General features: G+C 43.2%; 1 protein-coding gene across 3 annotated transcripts in view; it reads left to right on the top strand.

Annotated features, from left to right (window-relative positions):
• The window catches only part of LPIN1 (lipin 1), a 79,848-nt gene that overhangs the window by 38,773 nt on the left and 20,318 nt on the right, over positions 1–20,757 (top strand). For 2 of the 3 annotated variants that reach the window (XM_035109829.2, XM_035109831.2), the window contains 8 exons: positions 5,734–5,934; positions 7,628–7,723; positions 9,310–9,638; positions 10,187–10,294; positions 11,890–11,997; positions 16,654–16,783; positions 17,859–18,183; positions 19,961–20,054. In XM_035109829.2, the coding sequence (XP_034965720.2) occupies positions 5,734–5,934; positions 7,628–7,723; positions 9,310–9,638; positions 10,187–10,294; positions 11,890–11,997; positions 16,654–16,783; positions 17,859–18,183; positions 19,961–20,054 (1,391 nt within the window). The remainder of the gene's footprint in view (positions 1–5,733; positions 5,935–7,627; positions 7,724–9,309; positions 9,639–10,186; positions 10,295–11,889; positions 11,998–16,653; positions 16,784–17,858; positions 18,184–19,960; positions 20,055–20,757) is intronic. The other variant, XM_035109830.2, reaches the window with a different exon arrangement.

The following is a 20,757-nucleotide window of genomic DNA, read 5'->3' on the forward strand; positions in this document are numbered from 1 at the left end:
GGAAGCCTGGTTGGCCCCCTCCTTATTGGCTTTTCGGCGACTGGTAAATATTTTTCTGTTTTGCAAAGTTCCTGTTTTGGATTCTCTAAAGCTTTTCTGGTCCCTTTTGTGGAATTGTACTTTAGGTGGCTCTGGATATATTTTTTAGTTCATTGTTCATTTTGTAGCTTTACTTATTATGTTTTAGACTTATGATTTAAGCTGCTTTGGGGAGGCTAAAAGGCAGACCTCAATTGATCTTGTAAATATTAAATGAAACAATATCAGTTCATTTCTGTAGGTTGATCTTGTTATCTGTTACCTGGTGATTTTTATCCTAAAGTCTTGAGTGAAGAGGGCAGAACAAACCATTGAGAAGAGCTCAAAAACCATATTGTGTCACTTTTATAAATTACAAAAAGAGGAAGAGAACAGTATGGTTCTTTCAGTGGGGTCTAATTTTCTCACTGGAAACTGCTGCTCTAAAATGTATCAAGCTACGTGCATTATCTTGTTCATCACTTTTGATAACAATGCTCACAAATTTACGTTGTTGTATATCGGGTCTAAACCTTTTCTAAACATATTTTGTGAACACTGTGAGTTGGAACGAAGCAGCTATTATGGTGGATTCTGTCAAGGCATGTGCAGCATTTAATCATCATTTTGAAAATACTCACCCAGGGAATGTTCAGAATGAAACATTTCCTTCCCTTCTGCATGGCTTTCTGAATTGTGGATAGATTCATGCTTAATCAGCTTTATTGGCAAAGAAAAGCATACGGGATAAACACAATTCAGAAGAATTGTAGAGGAGTTTGTGTTTAATAATGCAAGCAACATTGATTTTGTGGAAAGAAAACCCAAGAAGGAGAGAGTGGTGGTCACGAACTAGCGCAGAGTTAAGGATATTATTATTTTGCTCTTTCATTCTGACTGGGTTTTGCTATGTATGTTGGGGCATCTGTAACCATTGATGTGACTGCCCTTACATTTAGGAGAATTCTGTGTGACTCAGCCACACAGTGAAAGGGAGAATGTTAAGGGAGCCAAGGTTGCAGGCATGCTGTCAAAAGTACCAGGCAAAAGTGGGTTGCCAAGTCCTTTGAGAGCAGGTCTGCACAACTTGTGATCCACGTGTTAATGACTGGAGAACTCTTTCCTTCCTGATTAGCCCCCCCCCCCCACGTTGTATCTATTTTTTAAACATCTTATTTTGACCTACAGCCCTACTCCCTCATGTCTGCTCCTGTTTACTGTTCTTATTAACAAAAAATAATATTCCCCTCCCCAAAAAGCTTCATTGTGATCTACCAAGCAATACACCGTAGCCCACCATGAATTTTTATAAGCTCCATACTTTACCAAACCGTGGCTGCGAAATCAGGGTTTTCCAGACACTGGTTGCAATACATGGTTTGTGGGCCACATTTGGTTCTATAAACATGCTCAAATAAACTTATTCTGCAGAATTTCAGAGTATCCATTTTCATCCATTTTCAGACTTATTGCTGGCCTTCTCACATTAGAACTTTCACATTTTATCTGCTAAAGTGTGACGTTGTTTTTATAACTAAATCAGGCCAGTGGTCTGTCTTGCTCATTATTATTATTTTAACTGCCACTGGCTGTCCATAGTTTTTTGTTTGCTAGCCCTGCTCCCCGAGAGCCATATTTTCACATGCTGGGGATGGAGCCCGGGTTTTTAATCTGCATAGAAAGAAAGCATGTGATGTTCTATTGTGCCATGACCGCTTACCAGAGCAAGAGATAAGGACAGGCTAATCTACTGTATTTTTCCGTGTATAAGTCGATGCTTTTTGCTAAAAAAAAAAAAAAGGCAAAAATTGGGTGTCGTCTTATACACAGATAGTGAATGCAGTGGGGGGGGGGTTGCAATTAATGGCAGCAGCAAGCAGGAGATTCGCAGCGGCGATTGGGCGGGTGATTGGTGGCTGCGGCAAGGCCTGCTGATGATTGGCTGCAGCTGCGGCGATTGGCTGCTTCGGCAAGTGGGCAGGTGGGCTGTTGGTGGCGGCGAGCGGGCAGACAATTGGTGGCTGCGGTGAGGTATGCGATTGGCAGTGGTGGGCAGGCGGGTGAGCGATTGGTGGAAGTGACCTCCCCCCCCCCAAAGCTAAACAACTTAATTTCTTAATTCTGGGTTAAAAAAAATTGGGGGCCTCTTATACGTGGGAGTGTCTTATACATGGAAAAATATGGTATGTCACTTCCAGACAGTTGATATTTTGTGGGTGAGAATTCAGCAACTTACCAGCAAATTCAGGTTGCACAACTGAAGCAGAGTTGGCATCCTTTCACAACAAACCTGCTTCCCCTCCACCCCATTTCTGTAGTAAGGAAAGTGACCGGAAAATGAGCTGGAAACCAATTGCTTGGTGCAACAATACCATTACCCCTGCAAACAAACCAGAGAATGAATGCTCAATAAACAACCAAGGAGGTATAATCTCCCCATGCACTTTGTGTAAAAAACATCAGGATATATGTTCACAGGTGTGTGGAAGGGATCCTAGGAATGTATTACTGGTCACTGGCTCAGTAGCATACAGTACAGGGAGAAGATGCTACTGTTAAGGACTGATTCTCACCCCCTTTTCCCAAGTATTGAAAATATGAAAAAATGTGAACGAGAAACGGAGACCAACTTGTCTCTGCAAACATTCATTTGGGAGCCTGAACTGCTTCTGAGTATCGTTTTCGTGGCAAACGCCCATGTGTAAGAAAAGTCCTCAAGTTGCAAGAAACTTTTCCATGCACAGCTTCTTTCAGGTGATGGCCTGAAACATCCCTACCTGATTTTACAGAGCAGTTTATGCATTGTGTGAAGAAGTACTTTATTTTGGCTGGAAATTTAAAGGGAAACCCCAGATAGAAATGTAGGTTGCAGGCTGACAGAATAGAAGTAGCTCTATATTTTACTGAGTTGGTTTAGTTTATTATTAGCACTCCTGCTCTTGAGTTACCAGCAGGCAGGCTTTCTAGGATCAATCAGAACAAAATGTGTCGTGCAGACCATTCCTTAGGAATTGGGGAACGTTCCTGGGGACGTGAATATTTCACTGAGAGCTAATGCGTACTTCAGCAAGCTGCAAATGCAGTTTCAGCACTCAGAATTCCCTGTTCCCAGCACCCCTGACACTTGGCTGGCATTTACCATGGATTGAGCCTTTAGTGTGGCAGCCTTTGTGTGCTCTGTGGAACTCCTTGCTGGTAGAGGTTTGGCAGGAACCACTCCTCCCTTTCAGGCATCTTTTGAAGACTTGCGTTGTTTCAACAGGCCTTCGCTTTATGAACATTCTCTCTTCAACCAATCAGTATTTCACTGATGTTTTATTGATGTTTCTCATGAAGTTTTCATGGATACTCTTGTTGATGTTATTCATATTTGTTGCATGCCACCCTGATATATGGAATGAATGAAATGAATGAATGTACAGAATTAACATTTGGCTGGGATTCTCGTGCATCTATTTTATAACCATTAGGAGAAAGCTAATTTTGTAAATGACTCTTGTCAGGTTTTTTTTTAAAGCAATAGCAAAACATTTCTGCTATCCCAACCTGCTGTGTCATAGGTATTGGCAGAGCTGTGCTTTTGTGTTTTGTGTGGTGGGGGTAGGGTTCCCAGCCAGATTTTGATAATTATCATGACTGCTGTTTCCGTTGTTATTTCATGTGCTCCCTTCTAATCTATTTTACGATGACGTTTGCTGGTTTCAGTTTATATTGTGTTCTACCCTACCCTGGTATCGCACTGCGATGAAGCGTGGGTGAAAAATATTTTTAGCTAATAACAAAATCATCTCAACCTAACAGGTGGGCTACTACAGTGACCCTCACTCTGCAGTTGGGGAGCCGAAAGGCTGAGGGGTCCTTCGTTTAACAATGCATTTGTAGCTCACCTTTTCTTCCACTGGATGGTATTCATATTTGTTTCCCTCACAACATTGTTGGGAGGTAGTTTATTTTAGGACTTAAAGACTGCTCAGAGATCTTGCAGCGAACTTTGTGGCTGAGCAGAAATTTGGATCCAAGTCTCTCAAGACTTGCACTCTAATCGCATGGATTTACTTAGAGCTACCTAAATGTTTTAACCAGAGACTTAAGTGAGTTAATGGTTGTGGTGAGATGTGAATCTGGGACTAACTGGCTCATGTTCCTCTGCTTGAAGCTTCATGCCATGCTGGGGCATTGCTGGGCATCTCTTGAGGAATGTGGATGTTGCCTTTTTAACTTTCCATTGCTCATTGTTGTTTAGTCGTGTCCGACTCTTCGTGACCCCATGGACCATAGCACGCCAGGCACTCCTGTCTTGCACTGCCTCCCGCAGTTTGGTCAAACTCATGTTCGTAGCTTCGAGAACACTGTCCAACCATCTCGTCCTCTGTCGTCCCCTTCTCCTAGTGCCCTCCATCTTTCCCAACATCAAGGTCTTTTCCAAGGATTCTTCTCTTCTCATGAGGTGGCCAAAGTATTGGAGCCTCAGCTTCACTATCTGTCCTTCCAGTGAGCACTCAGGGCTGATTTCCTTAAGAATGGGTAGGTTTGATCTTCTTGCAGTCCATGGGACTCTCAAGAGTCTCCTCCAGCATCATAATTCAAAAGCATCAATTCTTCGGCGATCAGCCTTCTTTATGGTCCAGCTCTCACTTCCATACATCACTACTGGGAAAACCATAGCTTTAACTATATGGACCTTTGTAGGCAAGGTGATGTCTCTGCTTTTTAAGATGCTGTCTAGGTTTGTCATTGCTTTTCTCCCAAGAAGCAGGCGTGTTTTAATTTCGTGACTGCTGTCACCATCTGCAGTGATCAAGGAGCCCATGATCTTGGTTTTTTTGATGTTGAGCTTCAGACCATATTTTGCGCTCTCCTCTTTCACCCTCATTAAAAGGTTGTTCATTACGTTGCCAAATATCTCGACATGCTGAAATGTCAAGGCCGTTCAGTAGACTTGGATTGATTCTAAGTGCAGTGCTATCAACTGCGAGCCTGTCTTAGGCTGAAATCCTGTACACACTTACCTAGGAGTAAGTTACATTGTAGACTACAAACCAAGGGCCACATTATTTTCTGGTCAACTTTCTAGGGGCCACTTGACCAGGAGCAGGTGAGGCTACCGGTGAAAGCAAACAGAGCAAGTACCGAATCTTACCTTTTTTGTAGGCTAGTTCCACCCAACACTCTCTAGCCTGCAAGCAAGAAGCATGACTAGGGTTTCAGGATACATTTGAGGCATGCGAAAACACTTAAGGAGGGTGTGAAGCCTAGGGTGGTGAGGGGTGTGTGGCTCAGGAAAATTGGAGGAAATCTGATTGCCACAGAAGTCAGCGCTTTCAACCAGCACAGGGACAAGAGAGGAGGAGTACAAAAGAAGTGTCATCTGTGGCAATTGGGTTTTCTTCCTCTGTCCATTGGGGCAACTTTGGGGTGAGAGAGGAAACTGTAAGCTTTTGCCTCTGACACCATTCTCCAACAGATCTTGCAAGAAACTTTGGGTAGGGAAACTCCACAGTTCCTGTGGGAAGCCAGTAAGCTAACCAGTACTCCTCATGGGAGAGGGGGGCAGGATTTGGCCCAAGAGCCTCCAGTGACTAGAACGAAAAGAGCTCTGAAATCTTAGGTTGTTTTGTAGAATATTTTTGGTTGCTTATCTTCTGCAGTTGCCAAATCGTCTTCATGTGTTCTTCCAGATTCTGATGCTTCCCTCTGTCCTATTTTCCTCTCCAGGCACAAACCATGAATTACGTTGGGCAGTTAGCAGGCCAAGTCTTTGTGACTGTGAAGGAGCTCTATAAAGGATTAAATCCTGCCACATTGTCTGGGTGCATAGATGTCATCGTTGTCCGCCAGCCTGATGGGAACCTCCACTGTTCGCCTTTCCACGTGCGCTTCGGAAAGATGGGAGTTCTGCGTTCGAAGGAAAAAGTGGTAGGGAGACAGAAGATGTCTTGACATGTTGTTCGTTTTTTGTCAGAATCTCCCTCTACACACAATATATTGTACTGGGGGCAGGGGTGTTTTAATCCTATGCGCTCTCAGGACCACACTTGATGACACATTGCATGCACAGTGATGTGTGTTAGTGGTTACTAGAACCACTTCAGCTCAGGCCCCATAACAGCTCCCAGTGGGCCTTGCTGGCTGAGCTCTGGAAGATGCTGTCTCAGCAAAGGCCCAGAGTCATTTGAAAGCTTAAGAAGGCCAGTCAAGGTCTGGTCTTCCAGTGGCTTCCCCCACCCCACCAGGAGGGTTGGCTGAAGCCCTTCAAGGGCACATATGACATACTTCTGCAGGATTGTGGATCAGGAGAAGCTGTAGGAGAGTTGAGGCATGATGGAAGAGCCATGCAATTAGGCTGAGGTAATGTAGAAGGTGGTGCTCAGCACTCCCCTCCCCATAGTATGGTGACTTGTGAGTCATCTGAGTTTGAGTCCTTCTCATGGAGACACTAAGATGTAGATGCAGAGACAAGGCAGTGCATATATCTGTAGCTGTGGCGTCCCTGATCCAGATTGGGATAGCAGCTTCCTTTCTGGGCAAATGGTTGCTTTGACGGGGGCGGGACGGACGACAGGGACGGACGACATTTTCATCAGGAAGTGTTAGAACCTCCTCCCCAATCTTCCTCACACCGCAGTCCCAGTCTCAAGTTTCCACCCTCAGCTGCCATTGTAAAAAGGAAAGCACAGGCAAATGTCATTGCGCAAGTCTGCTTTGGCCCTCTGGGCAGATCTGTGATGCATGTGCTGGAGCAAAAGAACCATGGGAACTGGAATTTGGTGTCCTCAGCACTTTCACCAAACAACAAAAACCCAGAGAGGTGGTAATAATTGTGTGTCAGATGGGTTGTTTGCTCACAGATTCGGTTTTTTTTGGGAGGGGCAGGGATAAGGCCTTTTATCACTGGGAAGGCCACTGTTTATTTACAATACTGAGGCTATCAATGGGCAACGTATCACCTTAAGCACTTTTATGGATTCAATAGGGATTCGGTGGGCTTAAGCTTATCTCTTTCACTGTTGAAAATGCCACTTAAAATTGCTTATTTGGAGCTCAGTGGCACCTGGGACCAGGAAGCTGGTTGATGCTTAACTTTTGTTAGATCAGGCACATGCCACTGTGAGGTGTTGCCTATGAAGATCACCTGAGAAGTTACCTGCTTCAAATTGTACCCTAGCTATGAACTTGCTAGATAGATGTCATTTGATAAACCTCTATTTCACGCATCCCCAAACTGCGGCCCTCCAGATGTTTTGGCCTACAACTCCCATGATCCCTAAGCTAACAGGACCAGTAGTCGGGGAAGATGGGAATTGTAGTCCAAAACATCTGGAGGGCTGAAGTTTGGGGGTGTCTGCTCTATTTTCTCCCTCTCAGCACCTGCCCCCCTATGAAATATGGGGATAATAGCAGTGATGTCCCTTACTGGGCTGCTGTAAAGGATTGCGAGATAATGTGAAGTACTTTCATCACTTGAAAAACCTTACATAAACGTTAAGTAGGATGATGTGAATTAGCCCTTTTCACAGATATAAGAGAATGGTTCATTCACGCGATAACTCTTTTCCGGTGCTCTGCAGTGAAATTATACGTTTGTTCAAAAGTTGTTTGCCCTCCCCAGGTTGACATAGAAATCAATGGAGAACCTGTGGATTTGCATATGAAATTAGGGGACAACGGAGAAGCATTTTTTGTAGAGGAAACTGGTGATGACCAGGTAAGACAAAGATCCGCTTCCTAAACATCTTTTATTTCTGATAAATTATGGTTACAGCGCAACATCTGTAGTGGATCGTCAAACCCCATGACTGCTATGCCTTTAAGAGATCCATTATAGCAGGCATGTCAAACCTGCGGCCCTCCAGATGTTTTGGCCTACAACTCCCATGATCCCTAGCTAGCAGGACCAGTGGTTAGGGAAGATGGGAATTGTAGTCCAAAACATCTGGAGGGCCGCAGGTTTGACATGCCTGCATTATAGGGAGAAGGCTGCTAGATCTGATTTCATTTACAGTTCTCCATTTATTGCACCATTCAAGACTTGATTTACACACAGTGACAGATAGAAGAAGAGGGTGGATGGCAAAACCTAAAGGCCAGTTCACATGACCCCATTATTTCTGTAGTGATTCCGTTTGTTGCTAGGGTTGCCAGACTCAGTAGAGGACAGGGCTTCTGTGCCTTTAATTGCCCTGCTCTCTTTTGAGTCTGGAAACCTTAAAGAGAAACCAGCAGACCCTTTGCTTGGAAATTAAACAAAGGGTCTGCTGGTTTCTCTTTAAGGTTTCCAGACTCAAAAGAGAGCAGGGCAATTAAAGGCACAGAAGTCCTGTCCTCTATTGAGTCTGGCAACCCTATTGTTGCTGTTTGCATAGAGCTGTCATTAAATGGAACGTTTCCCCATCTGATTGTCGCTTCCTCACTTGCTGGCAGTAGTCATTGGCAGAGGAAAACTTGCATATTGTGAGACTGCTGACTGTATAATTGATTGTTACCTGATTGTGTGAACTGGCTATTTTTGGTAGCAAGGCATTCATTGGCTTGGCTGATTTGCCTAAAGCCAAGGTGATTGGATTTCCATTGCTTTCCTGATCTGTGCCCTGAGCATGCTTTCCCCCAAAGGATTTTTTTATATATCAAGCAGGACTTCCATGTTCCTGCTACAGAACTAGTCAGTGCAAGATTATATAGCTTGGTCCCTCTGCACAGAGGAAGGAGCCAGTTCTAGGAAGGGGAGCCCATTATGGCACGTGAGATGGGCAGGTCCAGCTCTTGACAGTTCCATAGCATGTATCTTGCATTGATTCCACGATTGAAGCTGCAATCTCATATATACTTATTTAGTCCAAAGGGACACACTTCCATGAAAGCGCGGTGAGAAAGGACTCAGCTACATTAGTAAAAAACAACAACCCAAACCAGCGATTTGAATGTGTTATAAAAATGCAACACCAGATAGCACCAGAGAGCACAAAACTTTTCAATAGTGTTTTTACATAGGGTTTTTTCCTCCTTTTGTTACAACGATTTAATTTCTGACTTATTTATAGCGTTTCCCACCCCCTGCATGTAGATCCACTCAAATAGCCTAAATGAAGTTTTATGCTTTGCAAAATTTGAAAGAGCTGCAAGGTGGAGTATTTACAAAAGCTTAACTTATGTGAAGCTTGAGGTACATTTTGGGGCATGTGTGTGTGTGTGTGATGAAGGGATAGATTAATCTTCGCAAATGTCAAAGGAAAGGAAATAAGGAATATCAAGGGAAATAAGACGCTGCTTTGTCTCCTCCCTCTTTTTTTCTAGGAAGCAATTCCGTACCACTTGGCTACATCTCCCATTCTTACGGAGGGAACAGCTCTCATGGAGTTACAGCTGAAGAGAAACTCTGTGGACAGGTTAAGAAACATGGACACTGGAAGCAGTTCACAGCTACCAACCTCTGTTTTGTCATCTGCTGTTGAGCCAACTCCTTCTAGTTGTTCTGTGAAGAAAAGGAGGAAACGTAGAAGGAGATCAGCCCACAAAATAGACACTTCAAAAAGAGATGAAAATGACGATACCACCGAAGATGAAAACATGTTCCCTATAGAAATCAGTTCCGACGAAGAAAATGAGCTTTTAGACAATACAAGGTATTGATCCTGCTTAAACTCGGAGAAGTGATTTATTCAGAGGCATTAATGTTCTTTAGGCAAATACCTATGAAAAGATGTCATGTGGATGAGAATAATTGGATAAATATGGATTTTATTCTGGACAAAGTTTTCTCATATTGCACCATGTTCCTATATGCATACTTGCTCCAAAGAGTCAGTGGATTATTCAAAAGAGAACTGAATTCATTTTAGGAAGTAGAAAAAGTTTTCATCATGAGTTCTTAGCCCAGGTGGTTAAGGAAATTTAAGGAACCGCTAATTTCTGACCACTAGAGTTGTGTTTTTTGTTTTCAACTTGTGCTTCTTACCAGAAGCGTCTGGATTTCCAGTCATTTTGAGATGACCTTTGAGCATAACAGTGCTTAGAGAAGGGAAGTAGTTTTCTCCTTGCCAGTGTTGCAATGCTATTCTAGCTCTGAACGAGAGGTTGTTGGGTTTTTTTAAAACACACACACACACACACAACAAACGAACAAACAAACAAAACAAAACCTCTTTTCCTCTTTTTGTTTGTTGATATTCAGAACATTTGCCTCTGATCTGTGTAGAGATGAAGTGATTGAGATAAATACGTCTTCAATCAATGTGCTCCCACACCACCATTCGGATGGAGAATGGTCCCCTTCACCAAGGTATGGTATTTGTTAACTGCAGTACTTTAGGTCGTCTTCTGTGCTAAGTGCCTTCGTCCAGCAAGTTCAGACACTGTGCAGCAGTTGAAGGGAGTTGTGCTCCTCCCGCACTTGTAACATTCATGAAATGATTGTATATTTCTGGGCTCGGCATATGCACACCCATACCATAATTAGGATAATCAAGCATTCCAAGTTTCATCCAGACGTTGAGCTGGTTTGTGGCCGTAACTCTAAGCCAAACCATGGCTTAGCATGAATGTGAGGGTTCCTGGAGAGAACATGGTGCTCCTTTCCTGGTCTTCCCGCTGCCGTAACGTCATTCATCCATGGTTTGGCTTGGCATGTCGTCTTGAACTTCCTTCAGGCAGAGTTCAGCTTGGTGCTATGTGCGTGGAAGCCAACTCATTGAGTGCTCAACTACCTGTTACACGTGAGTGTGTGTAACCCACTTCTTCATTTCAAAGCACAGGAAGAGGAGTAGATTTGGAGTAGAGTTTCAGGGTAAAAGTGGGTGAAAACAGTCCCTGCCTGTTTGTAGTCCAACATCTCTCCTGCAGCTGATTTGAAGTGAAAAAAGTGGGCTTTCATGCGTCTCCCCTGACATCTCCATGTGATGTTTAGTGTGAGGCTGAACCTTGTAAAACTTGTTGATCTTAATCATCCATTATTAGTTGCGACTGAACATTCTGCGACACATGGATGAAAACCCCTTCGGTAGGCTGTAGCAGTCCTGATAGGATCATGTTGATGGGAACAGAATTATTTTAACTCCTACATACTGGTTTTACGATTGAACGAGGCAAGTGGAACATGAATGCAAGTGGAACTTCTCCATTGCTGGTAATGGAAGAATAAAGAACCTCACGTGAGGTCTGCCTTCCATAACACTGTGTACATGTGAGACTTCTGATTTTTGATCATATTATACTGTGGAAGGGTACTTAATCATAATATAGGATCCTTTTACTGCGATCGTTAGGTCGTGTTTCTTGCAGACCGCTCTGATTTGGGGGCAAAAATCATACAGGTGTAGGTTTTTAAAATAATAATAATAATAATCATGCAAGGGTATTAAACTTTCTCTGTTGATTTGAAAACACATTTTCTTATAACTAAAAACACGTTTTAGCAATCTCATGCTTAATCCAGTTGATAGAGAAAGGTTAAACGGCAGTGGAGCATGTTTGTGCAACACACATATTTTAGATAACATTTCTGCCTGTTTCCTCTGATGAGATCAGTTTATACTCTTCTCCCTCAAATTCTCAATTGTTACACCAGAAGAGCCCAGGGTGGATTACTGTTTTGCATATATTATTTTAATGGTGGCTGTCATATTTGCAAATGATTGCAACCTTTTGTGTGCTGTAGTTTGGTGTCTCTCTGAATGGTACGCTGACTTACTGTACATTTGCTTATAGCGATTCCGGATCTTGTCGCTTAGAAACCCAGTTCTCTTTAAGCCGAGTTCCTTGTTTTCAAGCGGGTGGGGATGTCAGTGTGTGTCCCAGCAGCATGAGTTGATTGCAGCATATCGTGGAATAATGATGCCTGTTTTTCCCCTTCCTTTTACTACACCTCACACTGTCCAGTAAGCCCAGAATTTGCCCAGGGAAGTCCTCTCATCTTACTGTTCCAGCAGATGGAGGCTTATCTAGTTCTTGCCCTCAGCAGTCTTCTCACTATCCTGCTACAGAAAGGTAGAACAGCAACTCTCCGCAAAGTTCTCGTTTGGTTTGTTGGAATGCTGATTAACCCTTTTAACACTTTTTAACAGTTTTGCAGCCTTCCTCAGACTTGCCAAACTACTCCTTATTACTAACACAGTTGCTTGGCAGCTTTCTCCAGCTCCTGTACATCTCTCCTCCTCTTCCACTTCCTTTCCCCTTATTTCTGTTGAGTGCCTGCATTTCCTCAGCATCCTTCACTGCCAAGCCCTTAGGCTACTGTCTTATCCGACACTAGGTCCCCTTTGGTCAACCCAGCTCGAAGGCAGGTAGTTTCCTCCATGGTATAACACAGGTGTACATTGCCAATGATCTTTTGTAGGCACAGGGGCTCTGATACACCTTTGGAGTTCCCCTGACCGCAGGAGCTTACTCGTTACTTCAGTGAGAGGGGAAAGCTCCACACACGCAGGTGATATGAGCACATAACCATCCATTGCCGACTAAGCGCATGTTGTCCTCTCGATCAGGGCAAGAAAGTTGCAAGAACCAGAATCTGAGGTAGACGTTTTTAGGGACACCTAAATTCAAATCTCTCTTAAACAGCAAGGGAGTTTGGGCACTTAAAAATAGCCTGATGGTTTGCTTGCTTGTTTAAAAAATGCATGTTAGCACTTCCTGTTGAAAGTTAATATGTTGAAATATGTATTTGTTCCCACAGACAAACTGCGGTGAATAGATATATAGTTTGCTGAAAAAAGAGAGAACAGGCTCTCGAGTTATAGAGCAACTGTGCTTCCTTTTCAAAGCAAGTTGTGTTTAAAAGCGGTTCGTGTTTGCGCTGGGGAAGACCGAAGCAAAATCCCAAAGGGTGCACTGCGATACAAAACGTTGTCATAGTTTAAAACAAACAAACAAGGGGAGAATTATGTTGGTGGAAGACACAGTGATGATGGCAACCCACTGGTCGTTCTTCCTTTCACAGTGCTAGCGGAGGAAGCTCCTGCATATTATTTTTTTTACCATGCTTTCATGTACGGAGGGGAAATAAGCAGCATTTAGCATCTTCCAGTACTTTCTAAGTTAAGGGAGAAGAACAGGATGTATGACTGCGTGCCATGTTTCTATACAGTGGTACCTCTACTTACGAATGTTTCTACTTACGAATGGAGCTCCGTCCGCCATCTTGGATGCGGTTTAGATAGGATTTTTTCTATGTTAGGAATCAGCAACTAGGACAGGAGTGAGGGAACGTGCGGTCCTCCAGATATTGAGGATTATACCTCCCATCATCCTTGGTGTCTGGGACTGATGGGAACTGAATTTCAACAACATCCGGGGGCACACAGCTTCCCCAGTCCCCCCCCCCAAACTAGAGGCTCTTGAGTAATACCAGCCCTGTTTCCTCAGTAATCTTTTGAAGCGAGAGAGGTATGCAGAGGATGTGGTTGCAACAGGCAACAGGGCTTGCTGGCAACCAGTTGATGTGGGTTTTCGGGAATGTTTTGAATTAGGGTGCGTTGCACAGGGTGATTTGCATTCACAAATGTTCTGATCCCCCGGTGAGTTGCTCTAATTTTGCATGTTTATTTGACTTGCATTCAGTAAACAAAGCTTGCCAAGCTTTGACGGCACATCGTTTTCAGTTGGCATCCATGTTTGTCATTCCTGATGAACTTCTGTAATAAGATTTTTGTGTACATGGACAAATGAAGCAGCGGTCTACTTTGGGGGGGGCAGTGGCGGCAGGGGGAGCAAGGCTTGCCCCTCCATCTTTCATTCCCATCTTTCATTCCCTCCCATGTTGCTGGCTGCTGACCTATATGCTTTTTGAACTGAGGGAAATCTGTAGGCAGCTCTGAAAGAAGTTCCTTTTATTCTTGGGCTTCCCCTTTGACTTAGTGGGTCCTGTAGCATTTATAGGTTCATAATGTCCTATCTGGACAGTATGTTTTGCCCGTTTTTCCTTTTTGTTGTTCCTTTCCCACTGTCTCTTGTTTAGAAGATAACACTGTATTTCCTGTTTTATGTGATGTTGCAAAATTGCCAGGAGTAGCCTGAGGTCCTTTAAATTTGCCAGAAAGTCTGCAGAAAATACAGCCACCCTTTTAGAGTAGGTGACATTTAAGCAGTGCCTGTTGGCAATGCATACATTCTGGATATAAATTTTCCCTATCTATCATCTACCATCATCTAAAGATGTATTTATTTAACAATATGTTCATACATGTTGCTTGCTTGTAATTGCAACCTCTACAAGCAAAACAGAGACATTAAAATTGTCAGTGAAATATTTTTTTTAAAATAATAATAATAAAATCTATAATAAGCTAAAAAGAGATTCAAACACACAATGGCTGCTACATTCCCGGATAGCCTTGCCTGAACTTAGCAGGAACCAAAAAGAGCGCAGTGAAAGTTCCTGTCTGAAGTTGAGTGGGTGTATTTGGGGTAAATCAATCCCTCAAATAAACAGGTTCCAAGCTATTAGGAGCTTTATATTAATAGTGATACCTTGAACTTGGTGCTGCAGTAAATGCATAACCAGTGCAGCTTTCTGAGCAGACATATTATATGCTGACAAGGTTTCACTCCACGAAGCAGCATTCAGCACTAACTGTAGTTTCCATAGCAAGAGCAAGGGAAGCTCCGCATGGAGTGCATTGCAATAACCCAGTCTTGGAAGTCACCAAGGCCTGAACTCCCTCCTCCTGTGCATTTCACACACTTCACTCCATAATTTACTTGGGAATATCATAGTCATTGTGAATTGTATCCTGAAGCTGGAATGGGTGTGATGAGCTGGGAGGTGCATTTTCAAGGTGTGTCGAGGAGCTTAGTTTGAGGAACAGTTCCAGCCTTTTAAGGCTTATTTTGGGTCCGCTCAGCTGGGTGCCAAAATACATTAGAGAAGAACAGACTGCCAACATCCAGTTTGCTGGCTCACAAACCCTCCACACCCCGATGATTCCAGATTTCTGCAGTTCCAATGAAAACGTAATCTAAGATCACACAGAACTAGTGGATGTTCTGGTGCTGTCCTTCTCCACACAGTCTAAATGTGTTTGGGTTTTTTTCCGCCCTGGGAACCTGCTTTCTGTCAAACTCCAATTTCAAACTCTTTGAGGCAACGGGGCTGTGTTATTCGTTGCAGGACGGCTTTTAAGAAAGGGATGGTGTTCTTCTGGGGGATTGCTAATACAGTACAGTAGAACACAAACAATGATCTAATGCGTTTTGATCTAATGTACGGTAGTTGGTTGGACAAACTAGTTTGTTGTATCCTAAAGTTCTTCACTAGTTGAGGTATTGTAAGAAAAGTAAGAAAATGGATCGTTCCTCTTGTTTTGCGTAAGCACATCCATAGATTCAAGTTTCAAATATTTACATCCTGATCCTCTGGGATCAACACAGTAATTTTCTGGATCAGGACATGTTTGCACAAAAATGTTTGTGCAGGGAGGTGGGGCAATGAGTCAAAGGCTGCCTGTGTAACACCCTACACAGATTTGACACTGCATACCTTGTGTGTTTGTGTGTGTGTGTGCGCGCGCTTGTGGGAGAACTGAATCAATACACCAGTTCCTTCTCCCTTCCTTCCTTCTCATCAGTCAGTGCTGCCCCTATGCATGAAAACGTTACTTGCATAAATTGATTTTTATTGCGTTCTTTGTTTTCCAAGGCAACCGTTTCGTCCACAATCAGATTAGTGGTTCATGTGACCTGTCCATTTAGGGCTGATTCAGGCATTTCCATGTTGCAGGGCTATTCTGTGTCTCCCTATGGAAGAGAATGCACTGAGTGAATTCATGCTATAGGGGGGGGTCTAACTCATTCTGTCCCAGGATATCCTTGTGATAAGGAACCTTGGGTACCCCTTTACCCTGGCTTTGGACACCTGAGGTCTAGAATTCAAGGAGTCACCTTATTTTTGGCATTATAAGTTGCTCTTAACTGTTTTTAATATTGTGTTTCAATGTTGTGTATCCCGGCCTGGGGACCTTAGGGTCAAGGGTGGGTTGTCAATCATCGTCATCATCATCTCCTGTGGCCTTTTTTTTAATGTTATCGGAACCATTGTGTGTGGCCAGCCACATTTGCACATTACCTGTTCACAAAATGTGGCTTTCCCAGGGTTTCAGAATACTAACATAGATTAGCATTTATTTGACTTTTCTCTGCAAAAGAAAGCTATGGGAGTGTATTTGTGTGCTGGCAAACTACTGATTTAGGTTACTAAGCTTTAAACCCTAAATAAACTTTCTTGGAAGTATACATCCCATTGGAAACTAGTGGGATCCAACCCCTACCCCCTACATAGGGGTAGTGGGATTCAACCCCTACATAAATGTGCTTGGGGTTGCTTGAATATTTATATTGCATCCATAGACCCACTAAGTACTTTGGAAGCAACTTTTATATTACTAGGGTTTTGAGTCTCACAAAATACTTTGCATCTAGCTTTAAAACTGTTTTAAAAGTTTTCTTATCTAACCTCATGCTTTTGGCTGCCTATTGAACTGGGCCTGTACTGCATTTTAAGTCTGAAATGCATTCAGTATGTTTCAGTTCAGATTGCCGCTAACAATATGGCTATATAAAGCATTTCAAATTGCCTTGAGGTTGTGCTTACGTTTATTGTTGTTTAAAGCATGTCTTCTCCCATTTCCTCCCCGCTTCTTTCTGCAGTCCTTCAGGTTCACGGCCCCCAACGCCTAAAAGTGATTCCGAGTTAGTCAATAAATCTTTGGAAAGGGGCGTCCAGAAGAATAATCCACAAATGCATTGGGACTGGGGCGAACTACCTCAAGCCACAAAGGTATGAGGGGGAAACCCCCACCCTGGAATATTTTCAAATGCCTATGATAAAATAGCTTCAATCTTTCTTCTGTTTTTAGAGCTGACTATCTTAAGGTAACAGAGAACTAACTAAGATATTTTAAAGGAGGCTGAAATCATAGCACCAAAACATAACTTAGTGCTATGTGCACAATCCTTGAGCTAGGATGATTCCCTCTTCTCCTCTGGTGTGGCTTCAAAAAGTTTTAAACTAACTGTAGTTTGTCATTGCATCCAATTTATATTTTATTCATTTACAGAAATTTTAAAAAATGTACCGCTATTCATTAAAAAAAAACACCAGACATCAGAGCGGTTCACAGCAATAATATATAGAACCACACATTAAAAACCATATAAAAATTTAAAACTGGAGATCATTAACTTTTACAGAAGGATAATTTCTTAATGGTCAGCAGGTGCTTGTTGGCATAGGAAAGTTTTAACATTTAAACAGGTGTTTAAATGTTAAAACAGAAGGTGCCTGCTGAACAGCTCATTCCACGTTCTTGGTTTCTTGCCAACTTGAGGGACTACCAACCAACCAAGGTGTTCTATGGGTTATGTATGTGTGTGTGAATTCCCAGGTGGTCTTCCATCCAGGCACTTCCCAGGCTCATGCCGTCTTTGCTTCAGCAGGGTGGCTGCATCATGTGCTGTATGGGTTAGCTCAGTCAGTAGAGCATGAGATTCTTCATCTCAGGGTTTGTGGGTTCGAACCTCACACAGGGCAAAAAAAGATTCCTGCATTGCAGAGCGTTGGCCTAGATGACCCTCGAGGTCCCTTCTAACTACAGTTCTGTGACTTTGTGACTGTGCCTTGGGAAAGTGGTTTTCGTAGACACAACTATCAGACTGGTACCCTGATCAGAAAGTAAAGATTGGCTGTTTCTCCGTTTTTGATCATGCACTCGGCAGCAAACCCAGGGTTACTGCTGCTATGTATTAGTGTGGGTGTCGTGTGGGTGTCGTGAAAGTAGTGCTTGCTTTTCACAGCATCACATTTCTTCTTAATCAGGAAAGCATTATTAAACTGGTGTGTCTTTTCCCCCCAGACTGCTATTCCGCTCAGGCTAAAAGAATCCAGCTCTGTGGTGAATGTGAATCCTTCTGAAAGCACTCACTTTCGAGTCATTCAAAACAATGTTCTGGAGGATCTTCAGAGTAGTACTCCCTTACCTGTCCTCGAACAGGTGGATGCTGCGCTGACTCTGGAAGAACCTGAGCTTCGAGAAGGAACACCTGAGATAAATGAGCCAAATGTAGAAATGTTAGGGGCAGCTGCACCTCCACTCCCTGCAAATGAAGAAGTCAAGCAAGCTATGGCTTGCTTGGCACAGCCAACAAGCAGCAAAACCGATTCTCCCTCCAGGAAAAAAGGTAAAAGCTGCTTGTATGATTGCTTCTGGTTTTGAACCCAGGCACTGGAAAAGTTTAAGCAGTTTCTTAAGAGAAAAACTAATTGTGCATGGTGGTTTTTTTAAATGAGATAGTTGGGATGAAAGGAAGAAAGAAGTTTGTATTTTGTATAAGCAGCAGTGGAACTTAATTTGCAAAGAGGCTTTTGACTGAGATATGGAGGAAGAAAGGGAAATGTCTTCCTTAGATGGATCCAAATGTGCAAGCCTAGAGGGGATAGGGAGCATGGAGGGGGGGGTGGAAGGGAGGAAAACTGCAGATTTCTGAATTCCTCCCAGCGCCCCAAAACACACTGGCTGAATTGGCTGTTGCAGCGAAAGATGCACAAAATGTCCCGAGAAACTGTCATATTCCCATGGGCTCCTTTGGAGATTTTGTCAAAGGTTTTGTCACTCTACCTCAAACAGGTTCCAGAGTAGTTGCTAACTATGTGCAGACAGTCAGAAGCAAGTTTTGTTCAATTTACCAGGGCTTGCTCCCAGACAAGCAGAGTTGGAGGCCAATTTGAAGGTGGTCCTCTCTACCTTGCTTCCCAAAACTGACCTCTTAATTTCACTTTGGGTGAAATTCAGCAGAAGTTCCAAAAATGGAAGAAGGGCAAGCTTTGGTTGTGGGAATGTTCCAGTAAGTTTCCATCGCTTAAGCGTCAGGTGCTAGAGGAGTCCCTTGGTGGAAAGTCAGGCTCTGAACCTCAAAGGGGGAAGAGACTCGGTGGAAGAAATGCATGGAGATCCCTGGTTGTTGTTGTTGTTTTTAAAATGTATCTTGTTTACCTTGTTGTGGAAACTCGAAGCATTTCGCCTTCCACGCAGCTTTCTCAGGCTCTTACGTAGTCACGTGCTTGTGGAGCTGTGTCTTGCGTAAGTTCATTTGTTTACAGCTGTCTGTGAAAGCGAAAGATCTCTCGTTCTCAGAAGCATGCAACAGGATACAGACAAGTTTCCGGGATAGCTAGAACCCCAGCCCCCTTGAAATCAGTAGGAGGTTTCCTATTCTCTCTAGGTTTCTCCTCTTATCTTCAAGCAGAAATAATTATGATTGCTTGTTCTCTAATGTTCTGGGTGGGGTTCCCCCTCCCACCAATACTGGAAGCTATTTAGCTTTTATGTCATTGGGGCACATTTCCCCACTCCATAGCTGCACCCCCCCCCCCGGCTTCAAGAAAATAATAAAGAGCCCTTCTGGATCAGGCCAAAGTCCAGCATCCTGTTCTCCAGTGGCCAAACTTTAGATGCTTATGGGATGGCCTCACATGAGACCAGAGAACAACAGCCCTTACATTAATTCTAAGAACATTCCGAACCAGTTTGCATGTAAATCCAAGCCAAACTGTGACTGTGCAAATGACCAAACTGGCGCGGATGCAAAGCAAAGGCTGGGGTTTGGTGCTCTTTGTTTGAAAATACAAATTCTGCACCTGCCTTTGTTGTCTTCCCCTGCAGCATTGCCCTCTCGTTCTATATTATGTTCCATCAGGAAGGGATAACTCACATGCTCCTTCCTAAACCGAGACAAAGCCCTATGGCCAAGGCAGCTTTGATGGAGATGTGGGTTGGTAGTTGCTGCCATGAGAATTAGATATTTTGCCAGTGGACCGACTGTACATCCTCAAACAGACAGACAAACAAACAAACAAACACCAGGCAAGCAGAATCTGTGGCTTCCCCTGGAGGAGAGAAATGAGTGTTCAAATCGAGTGCTTTTTTATTAATACCGTGCTTTTTTTTGCCTTTCACAGATAAGCGCTGCCGACATCTTGGTGCTGACGGTGTTTATTTAGATGACATCACAGATATGGAGCCAGAGGTTGCTGCACTCTATTTTCCTAAAAAGTACGCATGGTATTAATTAGCACTTATAATGCATCTGTCTGATTCGACAGACCACAATGGTGTGCGCATGGATCAAGAAGCAGTTTCCTAATGGTTGCAACAATGTTGGTGGAGCTTATATTCTCCAGTAATGGTGAATGATTCATTCATTTCCCCCCATAGTATTCTTCAGAGGTTGTTTAGGAAATCAGATTCTGCCGGATTATTTGTGGTTAACTATAATTTGTTGAAGCAAGCCACCTTCAGAGCATAGTTTATGAAACTGGTTTGCTTGAAACTAACCACACCTGAGATTTGCCACAGTTTAGGATTCAGATGATACAATTAGGACAGACCTGAACATTCCTTCTCACCTTCACGAGGAAGGAGTGAGAACTTTGTGGACGGTCAGAGGGTGGTGGTGGCAAAAGGTGCAGTGAGGATTCTGCCATGCATTTAAAAAATGAGGCCTCGGTGCTCCTGAAAAACGATGGTATGCGATGATGCACCTTTATTCCTATGAATATTGTACAGGCCAAAAGATAAATCGTGCAATTGAAGCAACTTTTGTATTTTCTTTGTTTTGAATTTTGAAAGTCTTAAGGGGTGGGAAGAATTTACACATGCCACTGAGTCCCTACCTTGACCCACTGCAAGTATGTTTCTTTATGCACAGACAGTTGCCTTCATGATTACTACTATTTCTATTTCAGTTACTTTTGTT

The sequence above is a fragment of the Zootoca vivipara genome, chromosome 3, assembly GCF_963506605.1.
Source record: "Zootoca vivipara chromosome 3, rZooViv1.1, whole genome shotgun sequence".
Taxonomy (NCBI): domain Eukaryota; kingdom Metazoa; phylum Chordata; class Lepidosauria; order Squamata; family Lacertidae; genus Zootoca; species Zootoca vivipara.